The sequence below is a fragment of the Stegodyphus dumicola genome, chromosome 3 (genome assembly GCF_044657685.1).
Source record: "Stegodyphus dumicola isolate Sdum_Otavi_A_Nest chromosome 3, ASM4465768v1".
NCBI lineage: Eukaryota > Metazoa > Arthropoda > Arachnida > Araneae > Eresidae > Stegodyphus > Stegodyphus dumicola.
In genome coordinates this window covers 141,946,038-141,964,389 of record NC_140770.1, presented here as the reverse complement: position 1 = coordinate 141,964,389, position 18,352 = coordinate 141,946,038, and the positions used below count along the sequence as shown (strand labels likewise).

General features: G+C 33.0%; 1 protein-coding gene across 3 annotated transcripts in view; it reads left to right on the top strand.

Annotated features, from left to right (window-relative positions):
* The window catches only part of LOC118202405 (uncharacterized), a 46,919-nt gene extending 32,241 nt beyond the window's left edge, over positions 1-14,678 (top strand). For all 3 annotated transcript variants that reach the window (XM_085813386.1, XM_085813385.1, XM_085813387.1), the window contains exons 5-6: positions 8,591-8,739; positions 14,300-14,678. In XM_085813386.1, the coding sequence (XP_085669512.1) occupies positions 8,591-8,739; positions 14,300-14,490 (340 nt within the window). In that variant the 3' untranslated portion in view covers positions 14,491-14,678. The remainder of the gene's footprint in view (positions 1-8,590; positions 8,740-14,299) is intronic.
* Positions 14,679-18,352: the final 3,674 nt, after the last annotated feature.

Sequence of the window (18,352 nt, the reverse complement as noted above, 5' to 3'; positions counted from 1 at the left end):
TCATTTCTCTTTTGTATATAACTTGCCACAATGCATATATGTGAACCTTTGTAGCGCTTCAAACGCATGTAAGTGGATTCAGATGCTTATGCACATGACTGCAGCTGTTATTGATTTCATAGCTATATTACTGTAATACGTTGTATGTATTGTTACGAAATGCCCAGCTGCGGTGAGATAGCTTCCCCGCAAAGAAGGTTTAGGGTTGCCAGAAAATAGCTAGGGTTGGTAAGTTTGCCATATTTGGCGCGAAATCGTCCATCTGACGACATTTCTCTACAAAATTGGCTATATGCCCCAGACGGATGGAGAACATTCTAGAACGAATTCTTACCGATTTCGCTCAGAGTGTTCTCGAAGACAGGTCAAAAGCTATATAAACCTTGTCTGTACGCCGAGTAGCAGGGTATTGTGAGCTGGTGCATCGAGAATGTGCATCGTTGAGGCTATCGAGTGCATCACGGGCTGTAGCGTGGAGAATCTCGAGTGTGCTTTGAGTTCCGAGAACGAATGAGACAAGTCGGGAGCTGTACTCTAGTGCTTTTCTGTAAAACTGTCTTCGCCGTTTATAGCCTGATAGCCTGAAGTCTGTGTTGCTGATTGTTTCAGCGTGTTTGCCGTAATTTTTGGAAGACTGTAAACGTGATTTTGGAACTGTCCTCAGTAATACTGGCAAATAAATTTTGTTTTGATACTTTGTTGACATCAGTCACTCCAAATCCACGAACCCGTACAAACGTAATAATATATTTATTACTACATGATATGTACACTTTCCCTTCCCACTTCTTGCGATTAAGAATTTTAGCATAAGTCTTTATGCATCAGTAAATATTAGCGAAATACAGCTTTAACGCTTACGTTTTATTCTTTACTAGCAAGTAAAGTAAAATGTAGTTCCCTGGGAACTGGATCATTTGGAAAAACTAGTATTATTTAGTAATAATTAGTTTCTGTAGAAGAAGACATTCTATTGGAATAGTAAGCAGTACAGTACATAGGAGATAATATATGCAAATCTCTTCTTAGGTATTGTTCGTAACGAATTGGTTTCGACTGCATATCACAACAATATTTTGCATTTTTGAGCGTATGTATATTTCATGTATTTATATCACATTACGTTATATTCGCAATTCAAATTGTACCTTATTGTATATTTTGCAACGTGCATCTCTAGTATCCCGTTTAGTAAGTTTAATGATTTTACTTGTATTTTGTAATGGAGTTTGTAGAATCACCAATATGGATGCCTAATGGCAGTAGGCATCAGCACACAAGTTATCTTGCAACATAATGCTTGTACTATAGAATTCGCAGGTAAAATAACTATGCTGCTGAAAATTTTGGCATCATTTGCATATTACTAGATTATTATTATAATTATTATTGATTTGACCACGTTTCGACAGATAGTAGATTTCTGCTTTGAGATTGTATACAATTCCGTTTGGTTCATCTCCGTGGTCGGAGGCCATCTCAGCGGCACATTCACACACTCACTCACCTTTCAAATTAAATAGTGAGAGTTTCAAAGATTTCTCGTAAGCGAATTCTTTATGAGAAATATAGCTTTCTCGTGAGAAGTTACAACGTTTCAATAAAACTGTAAATACACTTCTGTAGATGTACTTTCCAGCAACTTTTTATCAATTTTCAAGTTATTTTGTCACTTTTCAGTAAAGGTATTTGCTGATTTCTTAAAGATTCTGTCTGTGACTTTGTTTCTTGAAGAATTTGCAGCATGTCTTGTCAGTATGGTTTGAGATATATCGGCGAAACTAAAAGAGTATTAAAATTTTTCATTAAGCAAGACTAATCTTATGGCCAAAGAGAAGACACACACAAAAAACATCAATAATTAATTATAGTTGAATAATTAATCATAGTTTTGACTTTGGTTCTGCAACATGACGATTCTTGACTTGGTGTATTGGACTGATTGAAGTTTTTTTATTCACAATGACTTTAATTCCAATCCAATTCTTACTAATGTTTTTAGAATTCGTTAACGTTTGCTTTGCTCCCCCCATTACTTTTAATGTAAATCCAGTCGTCACTCCTCTCATCTTGTAGAACTGCTTTGCTTCTGAAAATTTGGGACATTTACCTGACGCCTACGAAATCGATAGTTTTCTACAAAATTTACATAAAATAAGTTGCCTAATTTTGCCTAATACGTCTTTATATAGCTACCAGAAAGCCGATTGTAAATGTAAGAAAACACCTAATGCTATTTCTTCTCACATACGACGGAAATAAAAAAGAATGTTGTTAATAAAACTTTAGATCGTTGTGTAAATTCCTTTGTATAAAGCCAAAACAGCTGTGATGCCTTCAGTAATTTGACTGAAAGTGATGGGCATGGCTGACAATTACATTGACAGACTATAAATGTACTGCTGCCATTACTTTTCGTCCAAACCTTGTAGACGTAAAACGAACAATCTGCGATAACTTCATACTATAATTTATTTTAAGCTCAAGTAAATATACATACCTATTGTACTGAGTACAAAACCTATTTCCCTTCTCCAACGCATTCAACTAAATCTTACTTAAATTGTTTTCATGACTATTTTTCACTTTCAAAAGGCTCTCAACTTTTTTTTACAATGCTATTTTTTACAGCAGCGATGATTGATGATGCTACGAAGTGAAGGAATATTAAAAGTTAAAGGAAAAAATCCTTTGTCTCACCCTTAAAACGCAAAAAAGGGAAAGACAATTTTCACTATTGAATCTTTTCAATAAGATATGCGAAACGCAGTCAAACTACCTAAGCGTTTCATTAAACCGAAATCTAATGTACATCTCGAATACAATATCACAAATAAGTTGTTGTGAATGCGAATGCATGCTCTAATGTCCTTAATTGGTTAGCCAATAATTACATTTCTGTTTACGTTAATGTCAAAAGCGTTAAGCATTTCTTTTCTGAAACATTTTGCCAGAAAAGTTTTTCGTGTTATGCGCAAAAGCATAGGTGGGAAAATGGTATTACAGTTTCTCTTGGAAACGGAGACGGCTGATTAGGTCACTCAATTCTAATTCTGATAGGCAGAAGTGATAATAAACTAAAGGCCCCATAAGAGAGATGGATTAATTTTTTAAGCACGATAGACAGATAACAGGCTGACTGTTGTAGCAATTTACTGCGCTTCAATTACGTATGCGGATGGATTCTTTTAGAAATCTTTAACTGGGCATTAATGGTTTTATAACGGAAATGATGCTTCATTTTACCTTGCTACTGGTGAAGTGTATTTTTTTTATTCATTTACTATGCCAGTTTTGCTATACAGGATGACCCCAAATCGCTTACATCAATTTTCAAGAATTATTAAAATACGTAATGGATATTATGACAAATCTCTTACAGAACAACAAATAATATATCATTTGCAATTTATGTTGTGAGCTTTAAAAACCGTTTGTTCGGAGCAATATGGATATAGGTTTTTTTTTACCAAGCAGAAAGAATTTTTATGATTGAGCATTACGTTGCAATGCATAAATTTGATTACGATGCCATTTGTCTCACATATTATGTTGATGATTACAGCATTTTGTTCTTGATTTCTCCTATTTTGTTAGAACTCAATAAAGAAGGGCAGAGATAACTTAGAAATCAGGTTACAAAGCTATAAATCATTGTATTGCGAATAATTTACGAACACATGGTTCGGGAAAGTCTTTTTAAAAACTTCAACACATTTTCCTATTAGTGCATTGGAAAGCGATGCTCAGTCATAAAATGTTATTCTACCTGGAAACGCTCATCTCTATCTTGCATCAAATAAACTCGAATTACATGTGAAATTTCAAGTGATGTAGAGTCATAAAGTTTTTTGAAGCAGGAGACGTAAAAAATGTGCTACAATAGGAAGACATACGGAAACGATGGAGAAAATTCCTCATATACTCTCCCCTTTTAAACGGAGACTTAGTTTCAGGTTGCCTCTTGTAGGGTCACTAGAAGTTTTTGAAGCAGAACGCATGAAAATGTGCAATGCCCTCCCCAGAAACCGAACCTTAGACCTTTCGAATGTGCGTCGAGTATGTTTCCTGTTATACTACGAAGGCATGCCGAAAAGAAAGAGAAAATACCTTATACTTCCTGTAACATGATAATGTTGCTATTCGATGAATCAATTTGTTACTAATATTTTTTTTTAATTTAAACGCTTTTTAAGAATTTTAGTTTCGCGACTTTTGGATCACTATACGTAATAAATATATATTTTATTTATCATTACTATTTCTTTAAATAAACTATTTTAATACGTAATCATATATTTTCATGATATACAAATTGAAGAGAGAAATATTTGCATTTGTAAGCAACAAGATAAATAAATATCAGTTTTTTAGAGAAAGGTTACTGATGTTTATACATTAATTGAGTACATTCCTTTACATATTGTTTGAAGTGTGTTGAACAAACTAATTTTTTTTTGAAAAAGAGGTATGTGTTATTCACAGACAGTTATAGAACTCGTGCTCTAGAGTCTAGAAAACACTGTCAGTTTCAGAATTGGCACGTATCCAAAGAAATAAAATTTCATGAGAATATTAATTTCGTTTTCTTAACGTTTGAAAATAATTCCATTTGTATGTCATAAATTACTTGCCTTTGGTGGAAAAGAATCTTTTATTTGTGTAAAGGACATTGAATTAACGTGGTATGAAACTGAAGTTTCAAGTGAAAAAAACGAAAGAAGCAGTCATAAGTAATACAATAAATATAAATCAACTTTCCTGGTGGAGTAGTGATTATAAAAGCTTTTTGGTCAGCCAATCATGAAACAGGAAAAATAAAGATTTGTAAATATTGATACAGCTTTTCGATCATTTAAACGAAACATTTCATTGTCCAATCTTGCTCAAAAATAGAATACATACATGCATTCAGTATGCCGAGCACATCGGTATCATTCGAAGAAATATTCTCAATAATGAATATGGCATGGTATGAAGATAGAGACAGATCGATTGAATCAACCGTAAAAGTTTTACAAAGTTGCAAAATTAACGGTGACAGTATCAGCGCAATGAAGGTTTTGATGCCATTAAAAAGACTCTTCAATCATAAGTACTTATCCCAAAGGATTTTATTCTCTGTTGTGAGTATTTTCTTAAAATTATCAAAGTTTGAGAAAAATGAAAAAATAATAAAAAAATGAAAGTTTTGATATTTAATATTATGCCCAAAGGTGCGTTTTATTCATTTACACATATATACATATTTCGAGAACATTTGGCCAACTTCCCTTTGGGCTAAAAATATTTAAAAACAGCATAACTTTACAATTTCCGCTAGAAAGTCTCGCGCGCTGAAGACAAAAATATTTTTATTCCGTACAGTGTGTTGCCACTTCTCGCTTTGAAATCGTTGAGTTTGTTAATAAAAAATTTGTTAAATTTAAAATATAGGAAATAGTTAATAAAACAAACTCTAAATTAAAGACTTGGGCTTCCAGTTACCTATATTCAGGCGGAGGATTGTATTATTCAAAATTTCATGGCCATGGGTATCGTTGATTTTCGCAATGCGAGAAACATACACACATTTATGCAGTTCCTCATTATTTAGTTTCTTTATGTATAATAAAAGGCGATAAAAGTTGATGGCAACAATTTGAAAAGTGATACAGCCATCTATATTTATTCGACGCTAAATGCCGTTTCGAGGCTAAGAGCCCTTCTGCGCGAAAAATTAATTGGATTCTAATAACCTTTCTCGGCTAACGTTACTTTGAACTAAAAATGCCATAGTAAGTGTAGAAACCGAAGGAACATACAAAAACCTCGATTTTGTAATTTTTATAAAACTGATTTTTGACAAAGTTAAAAATGCCAATACATGAATATTCGAGTCTTTTAAGACATTTTTGCAACGGAAGTACGTATACACGAAAAATATTTTGCAAAATAAAGTTCAGGTAAATTTTTTTTGAACTCGTTGGTATTGCCTAGTATCCTATACAATGCCTGCTTTTACAGATTAACTGTGGCTTCAAATCTAACTATTGTCATTTTGAAACCTTTTCTGCATTATATAAGAACTAAGTTCCACAGTTATCAAGTATTAAATAAAACTCTAGCGCATCGTGCTCAGAGAGAATTGATTTTAACCACTGTCATAATATATGGTTTGCTCAAAGACCAAATATTAATTCTCTTGCAGCATATACGTATTCAAGACATTTGCAGTTCCAAAGCATTAAATTAAAATTATGGGTTTGAAATACAATCTTTAGTAGAATAAATATCGAAGCAAAAATAAATTAAGTGGTTTAATTCCAAATTTCTTCTGTTATGAAAAATCTGATATGGACACCACATTGACTTCCTTGTATGGCTTATTAAATTTAGAACTTTTTTCTGCTGCACATCATTTAACTATTAAATTAGGCACATGATTGTGCTGCACTTCGTTGATTTCCTCCAATTATTCTAACTTAATTAACCGGCCTTCGAAGGCAAGTTGAAAATGACACAAAAATTGCAGATTTTTAAATTAAGTATCACGGTCGATTTTGTTCGTCCCGAAATTTTCCTAACTAATATAAAATGTTTCCAAATATAAGTATAGGAACCTAGGGACTGCATCAAAAGTTAAATTTCGTTATTTGCCGAAAATTAATTATTATTTTTTAATGTTTGATACTTCCAAAACTTGAATATGTTCATCAATTAAAAGTCTTCTGTAATTGAAAGTATGTAGTCAACGACTGCGAAAATAAAGGTCAAACCGGGGTAAGGGAGTGGACATGTAAACCGGATAAGAGAGTGGACATGTAAACCGGGTAAAGGAGTACCTTCGATACTGCTTGATTGCAGTAACACAACTAGGTATCATAGTACACCCATGCATAAAATTTCAAATTTCTATGGTTAATCGTTTTTGCGTTATGACACTGGGGAAAAAATGGGACAGTTTTTATATCTATTCTACTATATTGATGGAGGAAATTCAACTAGCGTTTTTCCTGCCTCGAAAGCGCGATTTAGGATATGTATTAGATTTTTATATCGTATTGTTCTAATATAGGCATTTTGACACAAAATCGGACTTTTTCTAAAATGGCATGCCAATGTTTTTTGATATTTCGAATCTACGACTCAAATTATGCGAAATTGCAAAGGTTTGTAAAAACCGCACGAGTAGTTTTTAAAACATTAGCTCTCAAAATTTTAGCTCCTCAATGTTAATTGAATTTGATATATATTTATTAATATCCTTTTTTTATTAAACTTATTTGATTCTTCCTTTCACATTTCGAAATTCAGGTTCATTCCAAACAAAATTCACCTTTTTTATGACTTATTTTTAAAATTTATATTTAGATAAATTTTATGAATTTTTTGAAAAAACATTCTAATTATAACCTATAAAAGTTTTGCCATCATCTTAAAGTACATATATTTCTAAGCATACCTGCCAAAAAAAAGGGTTTTTTATTCAAACTTTCCCAAGATATACGTGAATTTACATTTTGGTGCGCTTTGAAATTTAACGTATTTATTCTCAGCCGTAATAACGAAAATCTGGTTTACGCACTTCGTTAAAATTATTTGAAAGTATGAGCGATGACTTTTTTTCCTCTCGTGGGAAATGAAGAAGAAGGAAAGGAAAATAGGTTGCTATAAATTAAGAAGCTCTCTAAGTGAAATGTTCTTGGCGCAAATTGAAAATAATTCGCCAAGATAAATTTTTAAATTTCTCACCAAAAATTACAATATTTTATCTAGGCATAATTTGAGTCGTAGAATCAAAATATGGAGAAAAATTGGTATGTTATTTCAGAAAATGTCTTATTTTGTGTCAAAATACCTATGTTGGGACAAAGCTATACATAAATCTAATATACCTCCATGTCGCACTTTAGAGAGATGGAAAAGGCGATTTGAATTTCGTCATTCGGCCCAGTAGAACGGGAGACAGAAATGTCTCCTCTCCCCCCATTTTTTGCGCAGTATACATACATACATAAATACGTACGTACGTACATACAGACGTCACGAAAATATACACTTTGAATCCATTTTGAGTTCATTTTCCAGTCTGCTTTGAGTAAAGCGTCCTTTATTCTGTCTGTATGTACAGATATCAAGCCAAATCATAATCGAAATGGATTCGTGAACGGTCAAAATGTAAATTTCCTTTGAAATCTGATAACCGAATGTTTTTGCAATTACAATGCTCTCTTTACTTCGTATAAGAAAGTAAAATGTATTGCTGCTTTAAAAATATGTAGTTGTGTAAAGCATAGTTATTAATAGCGTAGCATTTTACCGATATTCACCCCTTTCCCCCCATAGAATTACAAAAAATAATTTTAACATTTTTTACGAAACGTTAAAGTATTCTTGTGAAGTACTCGACAATATAACATAGTCTTACGGCTTAAGATCCAAAATTCCAGGCCTTAGCATCTCATTTATTGCACATCTTCATTATCTGCAATCATCTAATATTCAGAAGCTTGTTTGTATTATGCTCGAGTGGCGTGATTTTCATGATTAAATTTCGAGATTACATTCATGCAGAGGATTGAATAATTCTGTCTGAAATCTTTTCCAGTTACAACAACTTGGAAACACTCCCGGAGGATCTGTTTGATGAAATGCTAGGTCTGCGAAGAATTTATTTGGATAGTAACAAACTCAAAACCCTACCTGAGAATGTCTGGAGCCCTGTCTGGGGTGAATTAGAACATCTGGATCTCTATGGTGAGTATCAGATAATCAATTTCGCAATATTTGTGTCTATGCTTACAGTCTAGAATTCGTAGCCTTAGAATAAGTAATTTTACTGAACAAGGAAATTTAAACTATTTCACTGTTACATTATTTTGAACTAAATTATTCAAAACACTAATATTCTAGTTGTTTGGACTTCAGATATTCTTACTTATTCTTCTTCCTTGGTTGAGTGAAAACATCTGTCTGTTAACTTAACTTAGGTTTGGTTATAAACTTAAATAATTGAATCTAATTTATCTCTATTATTCCAAACAAAGTATTTTCTAAATTTAATTTTGGCCGAATAGAAATAGGTTGCAAGTTTTGTTTTACATAGGCAAAACATTATTTCTTCGCTTAGGTTTAGTACAGTAGAAACAGAAACAAGGCTAAATATTAATTTTTAGAGTCTGCATAGGTAAAATTAATTACATTTATTTGTTTTAATTGAAAAATAATCAATTTAAGCAGCAGTCATAATAATAATAATAAAAGTAATAATAGTAATAAGAAAACCATGTTATTAGTTATGATAATAATAACAACAATTATAATAACAATGAGGGGAACCCACTTGAGCGGTGCTGATTTATGGCCGCTCGCTCATGTTTTAATCTATCCGCTCTATGCTTTAAGCTCGTTTTATGTTTTGAGCTTATGCGGTGTTTATGCTAAGGCTGGCTCATGGCGATTTCTATGAGCTTGAATGGAAGTGCAATGGGAAACCAAGTTTTCCGTTGAGGTCAGAATCTGAGTCTGCACCCTTTTATCTAAAATACTTAACGTTTCATTCAAAAACATAGATGACGCTACGAGCTAGCCTTAGCTTAAACACCAAAAGCACAGAACGAGCTGCCATAAATCGACAACCGCTCCTGAGTATTTGCAGCAGTGGTGACCTGATAGGGTAAAGTGGGGGCGCTGCTAGCGAAGCCCACGAATCTACCACTTTAAGCCAAAGACAGCTGTTTTTGGGGTAACTAGAAAAGCGTCAAGAACAAGAGATTCCATCAGTTAGGCAGTTCCCACACAGAAGCAAGTTTCTTCGCTTCTCTTTCCCTTCGGATGAGTCTCTTCGGGAGAAACTATCTGGATTCCTTTTCACCAGACCCAGAAAGGGACTAAATAAGGAACTGGTAAGAGCTGGCTAGAATTACCTGCTGAACCACCAGTTCCACACGAAATTACAGGTTGTGGCCTCACTGGCAAAGCAGTCCAGATGAACACACCCTCTCACAGGCGTCCTCTATTGGCAAACACGGCCATTAAAATATTGAATAAAAAAGATAGGGAGGAAATGGTTCACTGTACCAATCATAGAAAGCACCACCAGACGGGCGCAGGCCCCAAAACAAACTGTCAGCAACAAGATCGAAACAACGTCTGTCGCGATAATTTGCTTAGGCAGAAATGTTTTGTGAATATTAAAAAAAAATCAATTATAAATCATTTCTGTAACTTTTTAGGCATAATATTCCTAGTTGAAATAAAATGGGATAAAGGAAAGTATAAGATTCATTTACTTGGATTTTTGTAAAGAAATATTTGGTCGGCATAGAGTTAAAGAGAAAAAGTTTACTCGGATTTTTCGACAATCCAGCTGAGCTATGGACGCAGTTAATTTCCTGCATTTAAACGAAAAACAAAATTATTTTAAGTGTTTTTGAAGCAGTTATTTCTATGCATAAAAATTATGAAAATACAGTTTTCTTTTTTAGTAAAATTATGACTCATTATATAATTTTACTATTTGCCTATCGTTTTACAGGTTAGGTATACAGGAATTAAAAGCAATATGCTAATGTTATTGATTTTTTTACAATCAAAGACTTGCCTTTCTTTGAGGAATAGAAGGAAAAATCAAATGAGAAAACGAGATAATCTCTCAGTTGTGGGAAATGAATGAGGACTACTGTATCAAACGAAATGTAAGATTAAGCCATTTCTCTAAAAAGTATCGAAAATGTTCCATGAAAAGCAAATTTCCCTTTATTAAGACACAATAACACGCCGAATAAATACTGATTCAGAAGTCAAACAACAAATTCCCTTTATTAGTCAATAGGTATCGTATTCCTAAAATTTATAATTAATTATTTAATTCTAATTTAATTATTTAATTCGTGATTATTTAATTATTAATTTTAAAACAACGCATCGCGATAACATTTGGCGGCTCAAATTTAAAAACTGATTCAGAGAAAAAGTGATACGGACAAAAATAGAGTTTCGAGACTAATTGCACCCCCTGGTACTAAAGATAGAAAAATAAATAAATAAGCATGCAATATGTACAAAGTGCAACACTGTGTATGTCCGTAAAATATATACATGAATAGTAAAAACTGAAAATCGCTGAACCTTCACGAATAAACCGTGAACCCTGGTATACTATCTATTTTAATTAAAAAAAACCAGTGCATTAATGTTTAGGTAGTCCTAAATTGCAAAATAGTCCGGAACTTGACATTATTATTATTATTTTCCTTATACACGTTTTATTGACACACATATTGTTTCAGTTTGTGGACTACACGTTTAAAATAATTGTTATTTTCACTTTATCTTTTCACACTGGGTATTTGGTGTGTGTGCAATGTGTCTAATTAAACTGAAGGTTTCAAATACAACACTAAATATCGCATATTTATGATCAAAATATCTTTTTGAAAATATTCCTTTTGAATGAATACAATGTTGAGTTCTGAAGTAAGTTCTGAAAGAATTAAAAAGATAGGTTTCTTCACGTCTACCGTAAGTATGACATCAATGATATTTGTCACGTGCTATTATTGGTTTTAATATCATTTCTGAGATTTCCTTTATTTTTTGTTTAAAAATTGATTGATATTCAATGATACAAAATTGATTCTTTGCGGAAAGTTTACGGAAGGCGAATGCTTTGTGTGATGGAGAATTTCTGTTCAAAATGTATCAGCTTTCTATCTATCTGTAGTTCTAGGCTAATTCTAACAATTCTTCACTGGACATATTCCATAATGTTCAGATAGTATTGCATATAATCAACTGTAGTTCTGCCTTCTAGAATAAATTGCAGTTGAAGGAGAGTTTTGAATCCTGAAAAAAAAAATTAACGTCATCCTTCGCAACTTCTGGAAACGCTCGATTTTGCTGTTGGCGATCTCGGAGATATCTACGCATACTTGAATCGTAGATTCTAGGACATACAGTGTCTCTTGACTGATGAATGAATGATAGAATCTAGGGATGTCCATTCTATTATCGATGTTTTTGATGATTCTGTCGTTGTCTATTGATGATCTGTCATTGTTTGCTCATTTTAACCATACCTGCACAGAATTTAAAGTATGCCTTTTTTTATATAACGTTACGTTTTTTAGTTTATGCAGAAGAATTCGAGGGTTTATTTTCCTTTTCATTAAAATTTTTTTTGTCAAAATTGCATAAAATGAAACTGTATATATGTCACATTTTTTGCAAAGCATTTATTGTGACTCTTTGCCTCATCAACAGCAATTTCCTATTCTTTTTTTCCAGTCCATTCGTATCGATACTCTTGAACAGTCAGCTTTTAATTATCATTAAGATATTTTCTCCTATGTCTATATTGAAAAGTTTATAATGCATAACATCTTGTGTATACAAAAGCTAATCTACATCGTAAAACGTGGTGCATAAATTCAAGTAATTATTTAAAAAAATTAACAATATTAAATGCAAACATTAATACCCACTCGTTATTTCGTTGTGATCTTTTGATAATGTACCGAATCGAATATCCAATTTTACTTCTTTTCAAAAATGTTTACTGCTTGGTTTTCGCTAAAGATTAAAAAGAAAAGGAACAATGTTCGATTAAATATGCTTAAATATAAATCCTCAGATTTTATTCGCAACAAATAATTTGATAGATAGTTTTAAGTTCGATTTCTTTTTGGATGATTGTTTGAGTAAGCAGAATAACCCAAAATTATTGATGCATATTTTTCATACAATTACAAGTATCATAGTTTGAAATCTACTATTGTTATTCTTTTTACATTATTACTTTTAAAACACCTGCAACGATGCGATATGAAATCCATCTCATTCTGTACATTCATTTGTGTAACATAGTTTTGTCAATTATGTCAACGGTTGCTGTTGCCGTGAACTCCAATTCATCAATATCCAGCGACGAAGCTTGAAAAAGCAATTTTCTTTTCATATAGTTTTACGTACAGGATCGCAGGGAATGAAATTTCTAGAGAGGATGGCCATTTTATGAATTCTGTATCTAGAGTTGTTGATACTCCAATCCGATGTTTTGATACTCTGTCATTCAGGAATTTGAAAACGGTGGGAAGGAAATGGGGAGGGAGCTCGGAATAGAATTCATTGTTAACAGATAAATGTGTTCGATTACACTGTTAACTGTGGAGGCGTTAGTCAGATATCAAGCAGGTATAAATAAATTTTCCTTTTGCGAACTAATTTGATTTTTTACAGATTTGAGTCCAAGGCATAGCACGGAATATGTTTAGTTCGAGCGCGTTCTTTCCGGAATGTATTGAACAGATATTTACTAGAAGTCTTTCGTATGATAATGCATTTTTTGAGAACTGAACTATAGTGAAAACAACCATTGATAACTTCAATAATGTCTCCAAAAATATCGATAAAAGCTTATCTTTCCTATCTTCATAGTTGTACGTGGTTATACTAATTTACACACTCCCGAATATTTTATTGCATTTAATCTTGAAAGTGAATTGATCATTTTGGATTATACGTTTGTTCGAAACAGGCTAACAACGGGCTAGTGACTACATCCTAGAAGTTTCTTTAATATCGCAATGCACTTCCAATTTTAAAGTTTTCTAAATAAGATAAAAGATATTTTGAAAACCAACCATTTCAACGTTGAAGATGATAATCAGTAATATATTCGTTAAATATTAAATCTGACTTCTAAATATGGTGCCTTTAGAGCAAAAGACTTCAAATAGTAAAATATTCCTGTGTGTCGTTAATCTGATCGCTACAGATGTGTGAATGTTCCTCAGATGATACCACTCCAAACAAGGACTGCGCGATTACACTATTAATTCTAATTACTAAATTACCTCCGAGTAACCGTAAGAAGTTACAGTAAAATGCGTTTAACGGGAAAACGCTTAAGATGAGATATAGGTTAACACGAAATAATACAACAATTCCGACAAACTACTATATATTTTCATGCATTTTGTTTCTCTTAAGACGAAACAAAAATTGCTTAACATGAAAAGATATCCTCAAACAAATGAAAGATATCCTCAATGAACAAAATACGGAAAAACCGGCCTCGCAGGCGAGATTTAAGGGGTGTGTGAAATGAAAGAGAGATGGTTTTATATGTTGGCTAATTTGGCTTTGAAATATCCTCGGAATAGCCTGCGACACGAGCCAGTTTTGTTTATCTAAGCTACTCTCACCTTCCATCCCTACAAACGTCATTCATTCGGCTATTTCAAATCACAATTTCGGCTAGTACTTTATTAAATGTAACTAAAATCATTTCTTAACATCCCATTCCTCTTTTCAGGTAATAATCTAACATGCGGTTGTGATACGTACTGGGTGTCTGAATTACGTGCACCACCTCTTCTGTATGGTGAATGTTATACATCTACCCGTAATGTAACCCAAGTGAAACTGAGCAGTCTGAACGCAACACATTTTGAAGAATGTCTGCTATGGCAAACAGAAACTCTGGAAGCTGTTCTAATCTTCTGACTTCATGGATGCTAATGCTTAATTTCAGATTCATTATAAAACAATTAAAATGTTTTATAAAGAAAACTATTAGTTGGATAGAGACGTCCATGATAGATACCAAAAAAAGTGACTTATAATATCTGTTTTAAAAGTGCCTTGTCTGCAGAGTAAGAGAATTAATAATTTAAAAAGCAATTTTATCTGTATTTTGTAACAATGTTTTAAAATTAGTGTTGTTTTATACTATTAGCACATTAAGCAAAATAGTTTTTTTAAATACCATGTATAATATATATAAATTTTAAAGCTTCCAATACTCCGTTTAACACATGATCTGTATCAAAGATAAAAATCAAATAAGAGTAACGAAAATTTGTTCGAATGTATATATAATAACCGTCCATATAAGTTTTGAAGATTATCAAAATTGTTACGTAGAAAAAAATTATTTTTATATTTAAATTTTAACTCTTTAAAACTGACTACTTGGTGCCGCGACAAAAAAAAAATAATAATAATAATAATAACAACTCAAATCAAAGAAAAATCGAATAATTCAAAACATTCATATATCATATCGAACAATCAAACGTATAGTGGTATTGGTTTAGTACAATAGGGCGCGTTGTGAAGCCCATTAGGGAAAAATCAATAACCCCAAATTCAATTAAACTCCATGTTTCTTAAAAGCCTTCCGGCTCAAACAAATGGAGGGACATGACAGACCACAGTAACATATACACTAAAATAAACAAATGAAACATAGAATATATATCAAACACATTTATTAATTTCTAGAATGTTCAAACATATGATAACTAGGTAAAGTGATCAGTCCCCTACAAATTAACCTTAAGATGTAAATTAACATATATATCATTTTAAATCTTACACTTATGTTAAGTGTAGGTGTACTAATTTTTTTTACATTACATAACTCACAATTTAGGTGGTTGTACCAATTTTCTAATTATTCGTTTACAGGTATATTTAAATAACTTGTCATTATTTAAATCTTCAAAACATTTCGTTTACAAGTACATTAATATAACTACTCATTATTTAATTCTTCTATTCACTTCGTTTACACGTCTACTAATATAAGTATCATTACTCGGTTACAGTTTAAATAGAAAAGACAAAAAAAAAAAAAAAAAAAAAAAAAAAATCACTCACAGGGTGAAGTTCATCATCAAACTCCTATTTTCTCGCGTGTATCATCATCTACGAATAAATACGGAGTTTTAAATAATTCAACAGATAGTCCTGCTTAATTTCGTTGACTGATTAATACGGAGTGTTAATAGTTCAACAGCTCGTCCAACTCATTTCGTTGACCATTCGAGGAAATCCACAAAACCCAAATCGTGCTGTTTCCCGGATGCAGGTCAGTGATACACACTGTATTCAGAAACACTTCAATCAAGTCAAAACCTCAGGAAAATACTGATATCAGGTAGCCTTTTTTTTTTTTTTTAGACAGGAACACTCTTAATCAGGAACGCTAACGCTTCAACAGAATCAAGACCCAAGGACGACACAGGTATTGAGATGCTTCTTTTAAATCCGGAAGAGTCTTTATCAGGAACGCTTCAATCAACCAGGAAAAACGTCTTGAAAGGACCCATACTGGAAATGCACTAGACAAGATAAACAAGAAACCCACTGGTATCTGCATCACCCTGCGAATACCTGTTTACAATTCAACAATGGAGAAACGACGATGCTTTAAATTTTTGCGATGAGTTCTAGCGCCTTTTTTTTAAAAAAAATGTAATTTCTCATCTGATCAAAGCCGGGAATCCGTAGCCGCAGCTCGCTGGTACACGCCGTTCGCGAGAGCAAAACCCGCAAGGGGTCAAGCCCCGCCACTCTATCTCTTCTTACTCTCAGCTTGAAAATCAGAATCAGGAATAATAAACTCTAGCCTGTTGCAAGCACCCAGGAAATCTCGGTTTCTCCGCCTCTGTGAGTTCATAGGCTTTCAAAAATCATAAAATTAAAATCAAAGCAATGCCGGAATTTTACGTTATCTAAACTGAGAAAATAACACACCCATGAAGAATCAAACACCAGAAATCTGACAATGCAATCCGAAAAACATCTGTACACACAACGTGAGAAACAAAAACAAAAAAAAAAAAAAAAAAACTACCAGTTAAATAAGGCTTTAACAATTTAAGAATACGTTTTTCCAGATTAAAATATACATGAATACAAATAAAAATATTAGAATAATAATAACTTAAAACACATATTAATAATTAAAATTCGCGACATAACAAAATCGAGTGGATAAATCTACTGAACATTGGTAGTTTGACCCGATTTTGTATTTCGGTGAACGGGCCGCATGAGATTTCTCAAGGGTACCATAAACACAAGTCAGGTAAGTCGCATTAGAATATCCAACAGTCCTTCCCATAAGAAGTAATTTTCATATTTCCTTTCCGTTTTCAAATTATCTCAGGATTTTCTAGATTATAACAATGCTTGGAGAGCTATCTGCTAAGAGTATAGGATCTTACTCTCTTTGGCCACGTAAATTCTATTAGATCCTACTAAAGAACCTGGCGACTTCTTGCACAGGCAAGAACTAATACCACCAAAGAAGAAGGGTGAAAATAACCCTTTATTATTATCAACTATGAACAGAAAGGCACGTGCTTCATGCTTTAAAGTAACACCGACAAGTTGCAGTGGAACTTGCAGAGTTGTTACATAAATCAAGTCTATAGAGTAGTGCTGGACCAGCACTTTAAGTTAAGGTTAACTAGGTTGATTTGGCAACCTTCCCGGCGTCATAATGACTTAATTGGCCAAAAGGCGTATGAGCACAGTCACAATCATAACGTGCGCATGCTAGCGAAAACACTGTCTGAATGAATTACACGTTTCACCAATTTAAATACGCACTTCAATTCACCTTAAATTAGCATCCTGGCGAGGAAACGCGAGGGGAAGTTGAGGAGTTCAGGAAAGATAACAAGAATTTGAATAATTGGTTAATTGAATTAAGGGAAACCCTAAAAGAGAAGACAAAATATCATGGAGAACTATATAATGGGTGATTAAAAAGTATCAGGCAAAAAACTTAAGAACATCATTTAACAGGAATCAAAATAAACACATTTTGTAATGGATTGTGTGTGCGGACATGGCGTATTAAGGTGACATAGAATGTTGAGCGGTAGGTAAAAGGGTTACTCTGGCATAACACTGGCAGAGATCACAGGTATACATTTTATATTTTGGACTGCGGTTAAAACGAAGCAATTGCTCAAAGATGGTACTGAGAAGGATCGCGAGTACCGCCTTTGAACAATTGCTCCATTTCCGTTCGCAGACCTATAGATGAAAATCGTATCGGGATTGCTGCTTTTATGTAGCGTTGCGTACCGCTTGAAATTCGCATGGGGAATGAAAATTTACGCCAGCAGAAAGCTTTTATTTACTGCTAAACAATGGCCTGTACCACTTCAACATGCCGATTTCGAACACACATTCTAATGCCCATTTTGGTCTCCTTTACTTGTCATTACATTTTTGTCGATATCTTTTGTATCAATTTGTATGGAGGAAATGTAATTACAGTGACTGGGCTAGAAAATTTCAGAGGTGAAAAAAAAAGTTTTAGTATCAAACTTAGAAAATAATAGAGAGCTTGTAAATATATGGTATCCAGATAATTATCTATCGATAACGAATTCAAGTATTTCGGTAACCAGTAATAATAGTACTGTCCATTGTTTTTTCCTCAGGGTGAGCACGTGCACAATAAATAAATATATAAGTGTAAACAAAGTTCACGTTACTCACAAATTAACAAATTTTTACGTGCCTTTCTTTGGATTTTTTAAATAATATCAATGATATATGT